Genomic DNA, 19,846 nt, shown 5'->3' on the forward strand with positions numbered 1-19,846 from the left:
GAATAAATTGCTGTAATCCTGAATGCCACACACCACACCATGCCAAATCATTAATTGGGCAGGATCTTTTTGACAACCAGGATTACCTGAGTTCTGCAAAAACGAGGAGGGGGAAATGGTAGATGCCAAAGAGCATGACAGCAGGATTCCCAGCCAAAAGGAGGCTAGGTGTCAGTATTTGATACCCCTGGAGTAATTGAGGGGTTGGGGTTGGGGGAGAAAGAGAGGGAGAGGGAGAAATGCAGCATCTCCAGTAGGAAACCACTGCTCTGAGAGCACTGAAATGTCCTAGAAAACACAACTGCCCTTCCACAGCAAGAAGTTGAACAACTTTCAAAAGCCACAACATATTCAAGATGAATGACACAGAGCAGTAAATTTATTGCAACCCTGTACACACTCCTAGTAAATAGAAAATATGAGAGCTTTTTATTACAGCCAATTACAACCAATACCCAAAGGCTATTGCACAGTTTACTAATAAAACAGAAAGGGCAAACAATGGGGGGGGGAGAATACACTTTAAAAAATTAACAGTGTTGCCTTAATAATGTTCAAACGTACATGGCTTTGCAGGTATGGGAAGGGGATAGAGGGGGAGGATGGAAAAGAAGAGACAGCAGGGAGTACATTTCTCCTTCCATTTGTGATGTTTTGCTGCCTACCTGAAATGCAGACGATGAAATTGGCTTGCAGGATAAAAAGCACCTCCCAAACAATTTCCATCCTCCGATTCTCATGCCAAGTGCATCCCTCGGCGAAAAAAAACAACAAGGATCAATATCGCACTTTGAATGAACCCAGAAAATCTCCTTTCGGACTTGCAGCCTGTATTCCCCAGATGCGCTGCTGACACATGTCCGAGCTCTCCCTCCACGCAGCTCAGCCGAGATCCCTTCTCTTCCTTCGCCCTCCAGCAAAGACCAAGGAGCCAACCGCCGGCACCGGCTTCTTCCTCCAGGAGAGCGAGAAAAATCCACCAGATCTCCCAACAAGACATAGACGAAAAAACTCAACAGATCCCCGCTCCACAAAGTTTCAATTCCAGGGGACCCGAACTGCCAAGTTGTCCCCAAACTCAGCGCGCCTCACTGGGGTATCGCCGCGACAATTGCACCATCCCGGCGTTTCCTTCTCTCTCCTTGCTCGCTACAAAAGAATCACACGGAGATTAGTACACATTGCAACGGATTTCAGCTTTTTTGCATGGGATTTCACCTACATCTAAATCGAGGGCAGCGAGAGGGAGAGAGAGAGGTCCAAATACCAAGCCGAGGTCTCCTTGCCAAAAAGAAAACGGGGGGGGGGCAGCTCAAGCTCCCGTTAATTCTCCAGCAAAGCGAAGATTTTCCGCAATGCAACTGCAGGGGTCGTTCTTTCCCCACCTACAGAATTTCCACCCCCTCTCCATTTCTCCCCCTTCTTTTCTTGTAAAGCTATTGGGGGAGAATTCATAGTGGAAGCGAGCAAACAAACAAATAAATAAATAAAAACAGAGCCAAGCCTCTCTTCTTTCCCCAACATTTATTCCCAGTCGTTGCTTGGCACTTTTAAACACTTGATTAGTTTACTGGGGTTAATGAAATCAGCAAAGTGCCCAAAAATTAAAGGGGGCGGGGGAGGAGGGGGAATGGCTGCTTTTACATATAAACATAAATTATACACAGACACAGTGAGAGGCTTCCCCGTCTCTTTAACTGGTTTAAGTGCAACGATTTCCCCCTTCCCTCCCCGCCAAAAGTCCCCGTTTTCAAGAGCGAACCTAAACGGGTTATTCATGACACCCAGAAAATACACAGCGCCCTTTTCTCCCGCACCCCTCCAAAATTTGCATGCAATATATAAAACAAAATAATCACACTGTGATAAAACCGTCGAGGAGGAAGAAACGGCTAAGAGTTAGCGAAGCAGAAGTTGCCCGAGTAGACCCCCCCGCATTACACACAGGGCGATCCATTACACACATTACACACCCGCATTACACACGGAGTTTCTACTGATCTAAGCCGCAATGAGTTCAAATGAGACTTACTCTAAGGTAAGCACGTAAAAGATTGCAGACCTTAGCCTTAAGGCGTAGAGTAAATCTCATTGAACTCAATGGGGCTTAGACATGTGTCAAATGGCGCCGTTATTTAACACCCCCGCGGCCCGCGCTTGCATACTTACCCCTCCCCAAAGCTCCCGTTTTCCCTTCACCTCATATGGGACGCTTGCATCCCTCCTTCAATTGCCTTGCAGTCCCCCCTCAAAAGAAAAAGGAAAGAAAGAAAAAGGGAGGAAGCAAGGATCAAGCGGCCCCTCAGTTTTGTGTAAACATCATACTTTTACGACAGTTTTCTTATTCGGAGTATTTTCGCCTTTCCCCTCCCCGCCTCCCATTGAAGGGAATAGGGCGCTTCGGGCCCCAGGACACCCGAGCCTGCCTGCGACGCTTAGCGAGCTCAACGCACAGCTGAGCAGGGACTGAGGCGCGAGGCAGCGCGCGCGGGGGGACGCGAGCGGGCCGCTACGGGAGGCGGCGGCGGCACGTGTGGCTAAAAACCGAGGCGGCGGCAATCCCAGGCAGCCCAGGCGGGACCCCTCGCTCTAGGGACCTGGGAGACGAGCGGGGGCAAGCGGAGGAAGCGATCCCTAGCTGCAGATTAAGGCGGCTGCCGGTTTCCTTGGACAGAGCAACGCTTCCTTCCGCTGCTGTTCTTGGAGGGGGTGTTTTCTTTTCTGTTTAGTTCTCGCGGTCATTGCAAATTTATTTTGGTACGAGGATCGATAAAGTTGAGCAGGTGTTGCGGGCGACGACTACGTGTGGCGGGGAAGCAAGAGGCGGAACAAGCCCGCCGAGGGAGCTGGAGGGAGTCTGGCAAATCAGGGCAACTCGAGGCGGTCGGCGGTCAGAAGAACGTAGGAAGCTGCCTTAGACCGAATGAGACCATGCGGTCTTGCGGGCGGTCACTGGCAGCGACTCTCCAGGATTTCAGGCGCGGTTCCCGCCCAGCCGTGCCTGGAGATGCCGGGAACTGAGCCTGGGGCCTTTGGAATGGAAAGTAAATACGCTACCGCTGAGCCGCGGCCGCTGCCCATAGCTCTGAGCCGCTCGCCCTCGCCGGCAGGTAACCGGAAGGGGCGGAAGTATTGATGGGTATCTCGAAAAGGGGGGGTAGAGAAACGAGACATACGCAACGCCTGCCTGGATGTAAACCAGGTGGTTAAAGGGTGGAGGAATGTGGCCCTCATTCGCCGTTAAGCTGTAGAAGGACGAGGAGAAGGAACAGAAGGGCCAGTTCCAGATAGCTATGCACAGGGACACTTGACACTGCAGTTTTAGACCTGCCTGTTCAGGAGCGAGCCTCGTTGGATTCAATGACGACACCCCCCCCCAGTAAGTGGGAATGGGGCTGCAGCCCTAAAGTACAATCCTGTGTATGTTTACTTAGTAGTAAGCCCCATTGTGTTCAATGGGGTTTGCCCCTGGACAAATTTACATGGGCTGGTGGCACCTTTAGGAATGTTTCGGAAGTTCCTTGTGGATTCACAGCTTGAGTCAAAATGGGTTAATTTATTAAGTCCACCTTCGGCAGCTACAGAGTAAGTATGCTATTGAGAGAGGAAATTGCAAGATGTTTTTCTTCTTAGCAAAGGGAATTTGGGGAGGGGGTCTTTGTTACACCACGGAAGAGGGTTGAAGTTAGGAAGCTGCCTGGTATCCTTATCTTGTAACCAGATATTCCAGTCACTGAGTCTAGGACTTTTATGTGTGCAAAACAATATGTTCTGCCAGTGAGGGATGGCTGTTCCCCTTTCAAAATTAACTTCACCTGTGAGGTTTCAAAAACAACTTTCATTCATGCCTGGGTCGGTAAACAGGGGTAAGGAAATTTTGTGACAGACGTCTCATAATTAAAAATAGGGTTTCACAGCTGTTAACTGCACTAGGTCTGGAAAGCCCTTATGGGTTCTGTATCAGTTGCTATAGATTGGTTGCCTGTGCTGGGTGTGAGCAAAACATCTGGCGATATCGTCATGCATTTGCATGATTTTTATATGAAAGGTGTAAAAAAAATCCAACAGGGACCACACCCTTGTCTACTGATTGTACTTTAAAAAGCACAGATCCAGCAACTCTGTGGCACTGTCGAGGCATAAAAACATAGATTCAAGTCGCAGGTCTTCATGAAACCTGTTGATTTACCTCAAATTTACACTTCATCACACATCCACAGACTGCACCATAAAAATGGTGAATCAAATGCTTCATGGCGCTACTGTGGTACAAAAACATGAAATATGAAACATTTGCAGGCATCCTCGTGGACTTTATGTGGAAGTCTTTTCAGATCAACCATTGTATCACAGATCACACTCTTCATTAAATGTCTACAGCCATCTTCAGAATTAGTGTACAATACAATATTGCAGAATCCACTCATGCAACTGCTCACTGATGGACTACCAGATTTCTTCTGCTGAGTGCCACTGGATAGATGAAAGGAACCAAATGCCTTTACCGGAAGGCAACATTAAGAGGCCCCAGGGCTGCTGCTTCAGCACTGCATGGCTGCTGAGCAGGCAGCAATGCCTGGTACAGGTGATGACATCAGTAACCTGAGCTGCACATTACTATCCACTCAGCATATGTTACTTGCACAGTCCTGAAGTAGCCCTGGTAATAACAACACTGGTAAGGGCATTGAGTGCCCTCTCCCCAATTCACTATTGGATCCTCTGCCAGTAACCTACCACTCGAGCTGCTGGTGGAATCTAATCGATTGACAGAAAGATTTACAGGGCAGTTGCCCTCACAAGATAGCATACAAAAATAATTACACAATAAATACAACAATATTTCTTTAAAGCATCAAGTTTAACTCCAGAGAACCAGTAAAATGATGAGTAAAATTTCATCAAGGCACAACAGTTAAAAATCAGATTAAATTAAAAAATTCCTTTAGAGCTATTTTAAAAGTCACAAGTAATGGGGCAATACCTACTTCTTGGGGGAGGGTATTTGCATAAATGTGGAGCCACAACTGAAAGGACCCTGTCCCTGGTACCTATCAATCTAACATCTCTTATCAGTGGGTCAGAGAAAAGGGTCTCCAGAGCTGATCTTTAAAGCTTTGGCAGGTTCATACAAGTATAGGTGGCTCTTCAAATAACCTGGTGCTAAACCATTTAGGGTTTTAAAAGTCCCAATCAACAGACAAATCTCAAGAGCAGATGCACCAACTAAGCAATGTCTACCCAGCCAACTGCTGCACAAAACACTTTTCCTTTACTCCCCTCAGCATTCATTACAGCTGCATTGAGATGCAAAAGGAAGTGAGTTTTAATTTGTCTTCTAATGCTGTTCTGGAAAAGGCATTTTGTGTTTTTCCCTATCATTGTTGCAGTCATGTGGACTTCCTTAAAACATGCTATAGGCCTTGGGGTAAGAATCATGGTACTGTCAAAAAGATGAATCAAAAGCAGTCAAATATGAACAGAGAAATCTTGCAAGGACACAAACACATTTTATCCACCATATTGTGTTTGGTTGTAACTGGTTCCTGTTACAGATGCTTTTAAATGAGCTTAATTCCCAATTGTTGCAGGACTCAGTATCCCCTGAGTGTACCTCTCTGCTGTCAACTGTATGAGCTAAGAGTACCCAGTGCAGTGCCCTCCAGATGTTGTCAGACTACAAATTCCATCATCCCTTGCTGTCTTGGGCTGAAGGAAGATGGAGTCCCACAACACCTAGAGAGCACTGCATTGGGTACCCATTGGGTAAATGGTTGCCATTGTCTCCAGGAAGAGAGAAAGCGCTGACAATGGGATAAAATCTGCCTAATAATAATAATAATCCACCCTTCCTCCCAAAGGAGCCCAGGGTAGTAAACAACAAGCCAATGAACCAATAAAAACATCTTAAAAACAATTCCAGTACACATGTAGACTAGGAAATATCTCTACATAAAAGTGTTGTTGGAAGAGGAAATTCTTCAATGGACACCAAAAATACAACAGAGATGGGGCCTGTTGGGTGAAAATTCCAAAAGGTAGGTGTCACAACACTAAAGGCCCGATTCCTATATTGTGTGTAACAGACTTCCTGATGGTATCTGTAGGGGGCCCTCGCCTGTAGAGTGCAGTGATCTGCCGAGGATATGAGACGATCTTTCAGGTATCCTGGTCCCAAGCTGTATAGGGCTTTATACACGAAAACCAGCACCTTGAACTTAGCCTGGCAGCCAATGGGCAGCCAATACAATTCTTTCAGCGGTAGGGTAACCTGTTGGCAATATTCTGCCCCAGTAAGTAGTTGAGCCACCTCATTTTACACCAACTGCAGCTTCCAGACCAACCTCAAGGGCAACCCCACATAGAGCACATTGCAGTAATCTAGTCAGGAGGTTACTAGCACATGGATGGCAGTGGGCAGGCTATTCCGGTCCAGAAAGAGCCATAATTGTCTTACCAGCCAGAGCTGGTAAAAGGCACCCCTAGCCACTGAAGTCACCTGGGCCTTTAATAACAGAAATGGTTCCAGGAGCACCCCCAAACTATTAGCTTAGTCTTTCAGAGCGAGTACAACCCCATCCAAAGTTACTCAGATTGAGGATCACACACATTGTACACAGAGTGCATTGCATACACACACACCCCTTTTAAAATATATTAAGTTTCATTTATTCCTACAAATATACTTTATAGGGAGACATAAAACAAGGGCAGGCATCATCTTAGTAGTAACATAGATATGCATTAAAACACTACTGTCTCACATTAATATCCAGCTTTAATTCTTAAATCCTACACCCAATGCTAATCCTCACTCCTCTTTTATCAGCAAGCTCTCATACCATTCAACACAATTCCCATATAACCTATATTCCAAACCACTCCCAGACATTCCTAACTCCTTTCTGATATACTGAGTTACTGAATCCCACTTATTTATTGTTTCATTGAAGATTTCCCTTGTTATTTAATGTCAGTGTTAATTTTATATTAATCTGTTCTCAGATTTTTCTAATCAGGTCCAATTTTCCTGGTTTAATTGTTTCCCCCAAATTCAGTCATACACAATTCTGGCAATTGTTAGAATATATAAATATTGAGTCCATTATGATATTACCATACTCCACATAGTTTAATAATAAAAAAACTGGATCCTCATAGATTTGGGAGTTCCGCATGGTGCAAACCCATCAGCAGAGCAAATCCAGTGCTCCCGCTGGTGTGTCTACACCATACTGACACCCAGGCAAGCTGCTTCCGAGTTGACTCCCTTTTTTAAAAAACAGCACATTTGCTACACTGTAGTTCTTGCTGATCGAACAGAATTCTATAAATCTTTGCAAATATTTTATTTTCACCTTTCAAAAGTAGCTCTTCAAAACCCATTTTCTCTGTACTTGTTATTTTGAAGCCTGTTCAGATGTGTTCTAATGTCAATGAATTGGAGCATTGGCAATCTACAGATTGCATTTCCTCAACCACCTGCTCATCAGTTTGTATGCTTATCCAGTCTTAATACCAATCGAATCCTCTGCTTTTCCAAACCTGAAAGATTTCTAATTGACCAGATAAATCAATTTTTATTGTCTACCCCTGAGGTCCCCCTTTAGGATGCACACCTTAACGTGGTGAGGGGGTTTGAGAGTGTTGAAGAAGATGAGAGCAATGCTGTCAGGAGTCTAGACCAAGAGGCTAGACTCCTAGCAGGGGCACCCATGGCAGAATGGTCAAAGCTGAGACACCAGTCTAAGATGCATCCAGACTCAGAAGAAAGGAATGGTAAACCACCTCTGAATACCTCTTACCACAAAAACCCTATGAACAGAGTATCCCAAATGCAACACGAGATAGTGCTGGAAGATGAGACCCCCGGGTCAGAAGGCACTCACCGAGCTACTGGGGAAGAACAAAGGACAAGTACGAGTAGCGCTGTGACTAATGATGCAGTTGGGTCAAAGCTGAAAGGAAGCCCAGAGGCTGATGCGCACAGATGCGAAAGGAGAGTCCAGAGTTGCATGATGCACACAATAGGAACATGGAATGTGAGAAGCATGAACCAGGGAAGTTGGAAATTGTCAAGCAAGAAATGGAGCGTATCAGCATTACAATACTTGGCGTGAATGAATTAAAATGGACTGGAATAGGACACTTTCAATCAGGCAACTACAAAATATTTTATGCAGGAAATGAGAAATCAAGAAGAAACGAGGTTGCTTTAATAGTGAGAAGTGATGTAGCAAAAACAATTAAGAGGTATAATGCAAGGTCTGCACAAGTTATATCAATGACATTAAATGGGAAACCTGTTAACATAAGCATCATCCAAGTCTACGCTCCAACAGCAAACACTGAAGAAGAGGAATTTGAGAGATTTTATGCAGAAGTACAGGAAGAAATTGATCACACACCATTTTATGTTTTAAAATTTGCATATTTGTTTTTATTGTTTTAATGGCTGTAAACTGCCCAGAGAGCTTCAGCTATGGGACGGTATATAAATGTAATAAATAAATAAATAAACAAGGTAATCTTGTTCTGATTATCATGGGGGACTAGAATGCAAAAGTAGGAAATAAAGAAGAACCAGAAATTGTGGGGAAATGGTGCTTAGGAGATAGAAATGAAGCAGAATTATTGAATTCTGTGAAGCCAATAATTTCTTTCTTGCAAATGCATCTTTTGAGCAACTGAAAAGATGACTGTACATATGGACATCACCAAATGATCAGTATAGGAATCAAATTCATTATATGGTAGCAAAAGATGGAAAAGTTCCATACTTTCTGCAAAAACAAGACCAGGAGCTTCACTGCGGTACAGATCATGAACTAGTCAGATGGAAAATCAGAGTAAAGCTAAAGAACAACAACAAAGCAATCATAATGCCAAAATACAATTTAAATAACATCCCAGAAGAATATAAAGATCAAATAAGGAACAGATTTGAGGCTTTAAACTTAGTTGATAGAGAGCCAGAAGAACTATGGAGTGAAGTCAGGGACATTATCAGGGAAGAATGCAAAAAGACAATACCTCTTGTTAAAAAGAGAGAAAGACCTCAATGGATGACTGAAAAAACTCTTAAAATGGTTAAAGAGAGAAGGAAAGCAAAAGCAAAATGAGATAGAAATGCAGTCAGATCACTAAATGAAACAATACAGCGACTAGTACGTAGGGACAAAGAGAACTACTACAACAGTTATTGTATAGAAATAGAAGACAACAAAAAGGGTAGAACAACAGCCCTATTCCAAAAGATTGGAGACATGAAAGGGAAATTTAAACCAAGAGTAGGGATGTTGAATAATCAACAGGGGAACACACTGACTGACCGAGATGAAATAAAAAGAAAATGGAAGCAATACACTGAAGAACTCTATAGAAGAGATGCCAGGATGACAGATTCATTCATGGAGGAACCATATGATGAAGAACTAGAAATTTTAGAATGTGAGGTGAAAGCGCCTCTTAAAATACTTGGAAGAAACAAATTACCAGGAACAGATGGCATACCAATAGAGTTGCTACAAGCTACTGAAACGGAGGAAAGAGGAAAGCACAAAATCAGGACTACAGCTGAATGTCAAGAAGACTAAAGTAATGACAACAGAAGATTTAAATAACTTTAACGTTGACAGTGAGGACTTTGAACTTGTCAAGGATGACTAATACCTTGGAACAGTCATTAACCAAAATGGAGACAATAGTCAAGAAATTAGAAGAAGGCTAGGACTGGTTAGGGCAGCTATGAGAGAACTAGAAAAGGTCCTCAAATGCAAACATATATCAATGAACACTAAAGTCAGAACTATCATTAGAAGCTAAAATGATGAAACTGAGGTTATCATACTTTGGACACAAAATGAGAAGATGTGATTCACTAGAAAATACAATAATGCTAGGAAAAACAGAAGGGAGCAGGAAAAAGAGGAAGACCAAACAAGAGATGGATTGATTCCATGAAGGAAGCCACAGACCTAAACTTACAAGATCTGAACAAGGTGGTTTATAACAGATGCTATTGGAGGTCACTTACTCATAGGGTCGCCATAAGTCGTAATCAACTTGAAGGCACATAACAACAACATGACCCTTTCAACATTTCATCCAATTGCACTTGGTATTTAAAATACCAACTGTTCAATACTAAAATATAAGTGTAAAATACCAAAGTATTTAAAATACTTGGTATTTTAAATTGATATTTAAATTTGGGATTAACAGATGGTTCATCTGTTGGTCTGAAATATTTACCTCCATTTCTGAACCACAGGGCCATCCAACATATAGTTATAGTTCCTGCTGCGTAGTGTCTATATATATATATATTCACTAATAGGCAAAAACCTTGCAGTTTAAGAGTGTACTTATAGCCTACAGACAGTGGTGTGCTGGAGCCAGCTTGCACCGGCTTGCGAGAGCCGATTGTTAAAGTTTCGAGAATTTTCCGAGCCGTTTGTTAACAGAGGGAGCAGGGGAAGTCTTCTGCTCCACTGATTGGTGGACGAAAGACATGTGCCAGAAGCATGGGCTTCTGGGCAGAGCTTAGAAAAGTTACTTGTTTGAACTGCAACTCCCATCAGCCCAATCCAGTGGCCATGCTGGCTGGGCCTGATGGGAGTTGTAGTTAGGGTTGCCATATTGCCCGGTTAGCCAGGTTTTACCTGGATTCTTTGCATACCACCCAGCCCCCGTTTAGCCCCTTAGGTGGCCCGGATTCTTAGCTTTAATTAAAAAAAAAGTTTCTAGGTGGTCCAGTTCTCGAGATATACATAAAAACATCAGCCACCCCCCACACACACTGTTAAATCTTTTTTTAAAACAAATCTGGCCTTTATAGCACTTCATAGCTCAGTCTAATCTCGCCCATTCAGGATTGCAGCCAATCAGTGTGAAGCCAGTTTGGTTGACCTGGGCAGTGTCTAGAAAACCTCATTGCAATGCCAGAAAATGGTGGTCCCCTCCCCCGTTTATCTGAAAATCTCATAAATTGGGTAAGTATATACATTTCAGTTTTTTTCCTCTTGTGTGCAGGAGTCAGATCCTGGGCAGTGTTTTTAAAACCTTCCCAATACTTGCTTTTGTGGGGGTAAAAGCAATACTAATCCCATATGCCCAGAGTAAATCCCATTGAATTCAATAGGATTTACTTTTGAGTAGACATAGTTATGAATGTGCTGTAAATTAATGGGACTTTAGAGTGAATGTAAAAAAGAATTGTGTTTGTGTTCTCTTTCTGTTTCTCTCCAGTCCTATTTTAAAGCAAGTAGGCGGGTATTACAGTTTTTATTCTGTAGGAAACTAATACTGATTTTTTTAAAAACTAATACTGATTTTTCTGCAATGACCAACTGGTTTGACAATAAACTGTTATATGGGCTGTATGTATTTATACATCTGCAGTGTGTGTGTGTGTGTGTATATGGAGTCTTTCCAACAACCCTGTGAGGTAGGGTTGGGAAACCACAGCAACTCACAATAAGAAATAAATCCCTTTAAAATCCAATAACCATAAAGCAAGAATAAACAGTTGGAAAACAGCCTAACGAGGCATGATTCTGAATTTTGGGTTGGGTGAGTGAAGTTTATTTATTATTTGATTTATATCCTGCCCTTCCTCCCAGTAGGAGCCCAGGGCAGCAAACAAAAGCACTAAAAGCACTTTAAAACATCATAAAAAACAGACTTTAAAATATATTAAAACATCTCTGAAAATATTTTTAAAAGCTTTAAAAAAACATCTTTTTTAAAAAAACAGAAAAGGCTTAAAAACATATTAAAAAGCAATTCCAACACAGACTCAGACTGGGATAAGGTCTCAACTTAAAAGAACAAGTTGAAAGAACAAGTTCCTTATCATTTGAGGCTGTCGTTCTCTGCATACTTCCCAGTTTGAGTAAGCCCCATTGAATACATTGGGACTTGCTTCTGAGTAAACAAACATCGGATTGCACTATTAATATATTTACAGATTGTGTAATTCATAAACATATTTGAGAGTCATGTTTATATAAATATTTCTTCATACTGTGTCCCAATAAATATTTGATTTCACACTATGGTTGTAGATGATTTTTTCCTCTACATTTTAAGTGTGCCCTTCTTCCTGGAAGTGGTCATGGTTCTCCATTGTTTTCATCCTGAGGGGAGGATAGGCTGAGAGATGGTGAGTAGCACATTTAAGGTCTCTTCACCTCCACCCCTTTTGTATTTGTATTTATTTTATATTTCTCCAATATCTTCCCCTGGCTGTTTTTATGTATTTTAAATATTTTTAGATTAAATAAATAGGAAATCATAATTGTGAACCTCCCTAAAAGCAATTTACCTATCCTTATGTTTTGGCAAAGTGATGGTGTGAAGGCATGCTGGTAGAACAAGAGACCATGTTTTGAGGCATGTTAGAAGGTGTTTGAGGACTTTGTCACACATTACTTTTTGAGACCTGTAGATTCATGTTGAAAAGAACACGTGCACGTATTGAATGGTGGCTTGGGTGCTGTTTTTTCAGTCTACGCTGCATGTGTAGGGAAGGTGATACATCATCTGGCAGGTAGCTTCATAACGTGAGAATGAAAAACATTTGGATCACCATTCACTTGTTTACTTTTCTCACCATTGAGACCACTTCATATATTACTTTTTCATACACAGAAATTTAATTTTTGTATAGGAAAAAGTATTTTGTAAAATATAAAGGACAGTGGCTGCCCAGTCAGTATAACTACTGTACAAGATCTACTCAGCCACTGTAATTACCTTTTTGTTTTGAGTGCCCTGGTGTCTGGGTCTTGGTTCAGGTGTGTATCCAACTTTGATGTGCTTATGGAAGGGGTGTGCAAGTAGTGCCTCCCTCCCCAAGTGTGGAGGCTTGGACAAACATTGTGTTATGGAAAACCAAAGTCTGTGTGAAAGTACATATTTGGGAATGCCATCAGTGTAATCCTAAACACACTTAATAAATAATGTTGAACTTGCACGTCACAAAATATTTTACGGTCATGTCCATAAGCACCAGGAGGGTAGTCGCCCAGGGGGTCTTAGTCCCTCTGCTTTTTTGGGAGCAGGGTCGCTATGTCTCCAAGCATCCTACAATCAGCATGAAAAGGGAGTGTGTTAGTCACTGAGAAGAGTCTTCTAATATGCTTCCTTGCCATTCCTGCTGATTGGAGCCAATCAGAGTGAAAGGAGGTGAGTCAGCCACTGAGAAGACTCTTCTCAGTTGCTAACGCTCTCCACTTACATGCTGATTGGCTCCTAGAGATATTTGTTGTTTTGAGAGAATGCATTAACAAAGATCTCATTCTTAATCCAGGAGCAAAAAAGGGCGTACGTGGCTGCAACTATCATGAAGGGACTCTGCAGCTCTGAATTTTCTACTAAACAACTGATAAATACCTATGTAACTTTGTGTCTGGAGACTTATTATTAAGAATCACTTTCCATAATTGTAAGGAGGTATGTCCACATGCAAGCATCCCAGGCACCTAAATGAGGGGTGAGAGCATCATAGGGACATGAGCAGATGTCTTGTACCAGGGGTTCCCAAACTTTTCTTCTACACAGACCACTTGAAAATTGCTGAGGGTCTGAAAGTATCTGGAAATTTACTATGGGCATATGCAAGATAATTAACTCCCATTAGTAATAAGAGCAAGAATTTATAATTATTATTTTAATTAAAACAAGAGGCTTATCAGTACTTTGAAGAGGTGGTTGTTGTTATGTGCCTTCAAGTCGAATATGACTTATGGCAACCCTATGAATCAGCGACTTCCAAGAGCATCTGTCATGAGCCACCCTGCTCAGATCTTGTAAGTTCAGGTCTGTGGTTTCTTTATGGAATCAATCCATCTCTTGTTTGGCCTTCCTCTTTTTCTACTCCCTTCTGTTATTGTCTTTTCTAGTGAATCATGTCTTCTCATGATGTGTCCAAAGTATGACAACTTCAGTTTCATCATTTTAGCTTCTAGTGACAGTTCTGGTTTAATTTGTTCTAACACCCAATTATTTGTTTTTTATTGCAGTCCATGGTATGCACAAAGCACTCCTCGAACACCACATTTCAAAGGAGTTGATTTTTCTCTTATCCGCTTTTTTCACTGTCCAACTTTCACATCAACACATAGAGATTGGCAATACCATGGTCTGAATGATCCTGACTTTAGTGTTCAGTGATGCATCTTTGCATTTGAGGACGTTTTCTAGTTCTCTCATAACTGCCCTCCCCAGTCCCAGCCTTCTTCTGATTTCTTGACTATTGTCTCCATTTTGGTTAATGACTGTGCCAAGATATTGATAATCCTTGACAAGTTCCATGTCCTCATTATCAACTTTGAAGTTACATAAATCTTCTGTTATCATTATTTTAGTCTTTTTGATGTTCAGCTGTAGTCCTGCTTTTGTGCTTTCCTCTTTAACTTTCATCAGCATTCGTTTCAGATCATTACTGGTTTCTGCTATGAGTATGGTATCATCTACATATCTTAAATTACTGATATTTCTCCCTCAATTTTCACACCTCCTCATCTTGGGCCAATCTCGCTTTCCATATGATGTGTTCTGCATATAGATTAAACAAATAGGATGATAAAATACACCCCTGTCTCACACCCTTTCCGATGGGGAACCAATTGTTTTCTCCATATTCTGTCCTTCCACTAGCCTCTTGTCCAGAGTATAGGTTGTGCATCAGAACAGTCAGATACTGTGGCACCCCCATTTCTTTTAAAACCGTTCCATAGTTTTTTGTTATCTACACAATCAGAGACTTTGCTGTAATCTGTAAAGCACAGGGTGATTTTCTTCTGAAATAGCTTGCTCCATTCCATTATCCAGCGTATGCTTGCAGTATGATCTCTGGTGCCTCTTCCCTTTCTAAATCCAGCTTGGATTTTTTTTTTCCGGAGAGCCGGTTGTTAAATATTTACCAGCACACCACTGCCTACAGATATTTCTATCAAACTTTAAAAAGCAGGGAAATTGGGCAGCTATAGTGAATGCAGCTGGGGAGCAGGAGACCTAACCTCCTCTCTGAGATATTGTACTGTCCTACAAATGTGTCAAAATGCAAACACCATTTGGGTTGGTCATTCACAATCCAATCCACTTCCTGTGTGGCTTGGAAGAATTTGGTAACGTGCCTCTGAGCATATGGTGAGTAGTGGCAATACCTGCCATCTCCAAATATGGAGAATTACATTTTTGTATGTTTGTTGGTGTTCTTCTTACTTTGCTTCTTTACTACTGTTTCTACAGAGTATCTAACCTAGAAAATTATATTTCTCTCATTATCCATCCTAGAAATCTGTGTCAAATTTATTTTTATTAATTTCAAAGCCTTTTTATTGGTTGATGTTGTATGACAGTGAAGATAGCCTTTTTTGTTTCAAACTGGAGGTTATGTTCTATTTCTATTTTGGGTGCATTAACAGTTGAATCTGAAACTGCAGTTTGATGTAAAATCAGACTGATTACAATATGTTGCTACTTAAGCAATGACTTATCTGTTGGAAAAACAAACTTGGCCCACCCAAGATGCTTGTTTTCAGCCTGCTATGCTTAAACTACTCCACTTAAGGAAAGGTGGGCATGGTCAATTAAAAACATAGAGCACACCTAGAATTTTGCTACAATATATTTCACCTCCCACTGTTAGATCTTGTGCAAACTGAGACTCTACTCATGTCCATTGGAAAATATTCTGCAGAACAGTCAGTGCCATCATTCCACAACTTCACTAAAATTGCAAAGTACATCAAAGATATTTAACGTGACTATCTGAAAGATATCAACTGTTTTAATATAGTTGCTTCCTCCCTGCTAGAACAAGATCAGCACAACACATGTATTGTTTCTGTTATTTGGCTTGACTGCAGGTGTTGCCACCACTCCCCATATGCTCAGAGGCACATATTACCAAATTCTTCCTAGCTACACAGCAAGTGGATTGGACTGTGAAAGACCAACCCAAATTGTGTTTGCATTTTGACAAATTTGTAGGGCAGTACAATATCTCAGAGTGGAGGTCAGGTCTCCTGCTCCCCTGGGGCATTCACTAGAGCTGCCCTATTTCCCTGCTTTTTGAAGTTTGATAGAAATATCTGTAGGCAATAGGTACATTCTTAAACCGCAAACTTTTTTGCCTATTAGTGAATTTCCCTGCTTTTTAATCCGGGAAGTAAGAAATGGGATCCTGTGCAAGCTTGCTGAGAATGGATTGATCATTTGCATGCTTATTGAGTTCATTGGGATTTTCTCCCTTGCAATCATGCTTAGGATAGGTGAAACTGACCACTGGGGAGGGGGAGGGTAGCAAGCAGGAAGGGGAGGAGGAGGGTAGGTTTGGTCATTTGCATGTTTATTGAGTTCAATGGGATTTACTCCTGTGCAATCAGGCATAGGACAGGTAAAACTGACCATGGTGAGGGAAGCCTGGAGTGAGCAGGGGAGGAGGAGGAAGGAAGTCAGGAGGAGAGGAAGAAAGGAGGAGGAAGGGAGAGGAGAGAGGAAGGAAGGGAAAGGCAGGTCTGATCATTTGCATGCTTATTGAGTTCAATGGGATTTACTCCTGTGTAATCATGGCTAGGATAGGTGAAACTGACGATGAGGGAGGAGGGGGACGGGAGATGAGAGGGAAGGAAGAATGGGGAGTGGGGAGCAGGAGTGGAAGGGGAGGGGAGGGGTGAAGGAAGGGGAGGGAAGCAGCAAAAGGGAGGGGAGGGCACATTTGATCACTTGCATACTTATTGAGTTCAATGGGATTTACTCCCGTGCAATCATGCTTGAAAGTGTAATAGACTGCCTTCAAGTCGATTCCGACTTATGGAGACCCTATAAATAGAGTTTTCATGGTAAGCGGTATTCAGAGGGGGTTTACCATTGCCTTCCTCTGAGGCTGAGAGGCAGTGACTGGCCCATGGTCACCCAGTGAGCTTCATGGCTGTGTGGGGATTTGAACCCTGGTCTCCCAGGTCGTAGTCCTAGGATAGGTAAAACTGACCATGGGGTAGGGGTAGGGTGGAGTGGAGGGGAAGGGGGATTGGAAGGGGGTGGGGAGGGGAAGGGAGGGGTTAAGGAGTGGGGAGACAGTTATGTCATCGGGGGAGATGGAAGCATAATAGGGTGTTGGTTGCCCCTAAACTGTCTCCCCATTCAAATAGTCTGGACAGCTGTGGTGACAGTTCCCCTGGGTTGAAAATGCTGCTTGTGAATGCTGCTTGTGAATGCCGACCTGGCTTGTATCACAGAGACCTGGTTGGATGAAGCTGGGGGGGGGTAATCTCTCCCAGCTTTGCCCGCCAGGTTTCTCCGTGCAACAGCAGGCGAGACCTGGGGGACGGGGAGGTGGAGTTGCAGTGATCTATCGTGATACCATCTCCCTGACCAGGTGCCCTCTCCCACAGTCTTCACGGTTCGAATGTGTATATTTGAAGTTGGGGGCCGGGACAGAATAGGGATTCTGTTGGTGTACCACCCACCCCGCTGCTCAACAGTCTCCCTTCCTGAGCTAGCCGGGGTGGTCTCGGGGTTGGTGTTGGAGTCCCCACGTCTTGTGGTATTGGGTGACTTCAACATCCATGCCGAGACCGCTCTGTCGGGAGTGGCTCAGGAGTTCATGGCCTCCATGACAACCATGGGTCTGTCCCAAGTATTATCTGGCCCCACCCACACTTTGGACCTTGTTTTCTGTGCGGGTTGGGATGACGGTGATCTTGGTGTGGAGGAACTCTCTGTAGTACCGTTGTCATGGACAGATCACTACCTGGTTGGGTTTAGACTCACTGGGACTCAGAACCTCTGCAGTGGTGGGAGACCGATTAGGATGGTCTGCCCCAGGAGACTGATGGATCCAGATGGTTTCCTGATGGCTCTTGGGGATTTTCCTGTCACCTCAGCAGGCGATTCTGTCGAAGCCATGGTTGACCTCTGGAATGGGGAAATGGCCAGGGTGGTGGACACGATCGCCCCGGAGCGTCCCCTCTCACGGAGTGGAGCCAAACCAGCTCCTTGGTTTACCAGGGAGCTGGCAGCGATGAAACGAATAAGACGGGGACTAGAGCGACGTTGGCGGAAGACTCGGAACGAGTCTGACCAAACACGGGCTGGAGCCTATTTGAAGGCCTACTCCGTGGCAGTGCGGGTAAAGAAGAAACTTTTCTGCCACCATTGCGTCTGCAGGGAGCTGTCCAGTGGAGCTGTTTCGAGTGGTCAGGGGTCTTTTACATTCAGGCCCCCGAGAGGGTAATATAGACCATTCAACAGCCCGCTGTCAAGAATTTGCATGGCACTTTGCAAATAAAGTCGCTCAGATTCGCTGTGACTTGGACGCTAAAATTGATACAGTCTCAAGGGATGTAACTTTGGCTCCTGCTTGTCCAATAACAATGGATTCTTTTCAATTTGTACAGCCCGAGGATGTGGACAAGATCCTTGGAGAGGTGAGAGCCACCACATGTTTGCTAGACCCTTGCCCTTCCTGGCTCATTAAGAGTACCAGAGGGGGACTGGCCGACTGTGTGAGGGGAGTGGTAAATGCCTCTTTACAACAAGGCAGAATTCCAATGTGCCTAAAAGAGGCAGTTGTAAGACCTCTGTTGAAAAAGCCCTCCCTGGATCCCTCTATAATGGGTAACTATCGACCAGTCTCCAACATTCCATTTCTGGGTAAGGTAATAGAGCGTGTGGTGGCTGCCCAGCTCCAGAGATTATTGGATGAAACAGATTATCTTGACCCATTTCAGTCTGGTTTCAGGCCCGGCTACGGGACAGAGATGGCTTTGGTCGCCTTGGTGGATGACCTACGCAGAGAGCTGGACAGGGGGAGTGTGTCCCTGTTGGTTCTACTGGAGCTCTCAGCGGCTTTCGATACCATCGACCATGGTATCCTCCTGGGCCGCCTTGCCAGGATGGGACTTGGGGGCACTGTGTTGCGGTGGCTCGGCTCCTTCCTGGAGGGACGAACCCAGAAGGTGGTGCTAGGGGATCCCTGTTTGACTCCTTGGCCGTTGACATATGGGGTCCCTCAGGGCTCAGTTTTGTCCCCCATGTTATTTAACATCTACATGAAACCGCTGGGTGAGGTTGTCCGGGGGTTTGGGGTTCGGTGTCATCAGTATGCGAATGACACCCAACTCTATTTTTCCTTTCCACCTAAAGCCAAGGAAGCTGTCCTGGTCCTGAACCGGTGCCTGGCATCAGTGATGGACTGGATGAGGGCGAACAAATTGAAATTAAATCCAGACAAGCAGAGGTGCTCCTGGTCAGTCGAAAGGCAAATCAGGGAATAAGGATTCAGCCTATGCTGGATGGGGTTACACTCCCCCTGAAGACACAGGTTCGCAGTTTGGGTGTGCTCCTGGACTCAGCTTTGAACATGGAGGCCCAGGTCTCTGCAGTGGCCAGGAGTGCTTTTGCCCAGGTAAGACTGGTGCGCCAGCTGCGCCCGTTCCTGGAGACGCCTGATTTGACTACAGTGATGAATGCCTTAGTTACATCCCATTTAGATTACTGTAACATGCTCTATGTGGGGCTGCCTTTGAAGACTGTTTGGAAACTTAAACTGGTACAAAGAGCTGCAGCCAGAGTGCTAACTGGAGCCGGTTACAGGGACCATACAACCCCCTTGTTGCGACAGCTCCACTGGCTGCCAGTTTGTTTCCGGTCACAATTCAAAGTGCTGGTTTTGACCTATAAAGCTCTATACGGCCTAGGTCCAGGCTATTTGTCAGACCGTATCTCCCCATATGAGCCTGCCCGGGCGTTGAGATCCTCAGGAGAGGCCCTTCTCTCAGTCCCAACACCTTCTCAAGCACGATTGGTGGGGATGCGAGATAGGGCCTTCTCG

General features: G+C 43.9%; 1 protein-coding gene across 3 annotated transcripts in view; it reads right to left on the minus strand.

The window, feature by feature from the left end:
• CA10 (carbonic anhydrase 10) overlaps positions 1-3,139 on the minus strand; it is a 463,009-nt gene extending 459,870 nt beyond the window's left edge. Inside the window, exons 1-2 of one of the 3 annotated variants that reach the window (XM_061615291.1) lie at positions 2,326-3,139; positions 666-1,149 (exon numbers count right to left, since the gene is read on the minus strand). In XM_061615291.1, the coding sequence (XP_061471275.1) occupies positions 666-726 (61 nt within the window). In that variant the 5' untranslated portion in view covers positions 727-1,149; positions 2,326-3,139. Of the gene's footprint in view, positions 1-665; positions 1,150-2,169 lie in introns of all 3 variants that reach the window. The other 2 variants (XM_061615292.1, XM_061615290.1) reach the window with 2 other exon arrangements.
• Between the last annotated feature and the right edge of the window lie 16,707 nt (positions 3,140-19,846).

This window comes from Rhineura floridana, chromosome 3 (genome assembly GCF_030035675.1).
Source record: "Rhineura floridana isolate rRhiFlo1 chromosome 3, rRhiFlo1.hap2, whole genome shotgun sequence".
Classification (NCBI taxonomy): domain Eukaryota; kingdom Metazoa; phylum Chordata; class Lepidosauria; order Squamata; family Rhineuridae; genus Rhineura; species Rhineura floridana.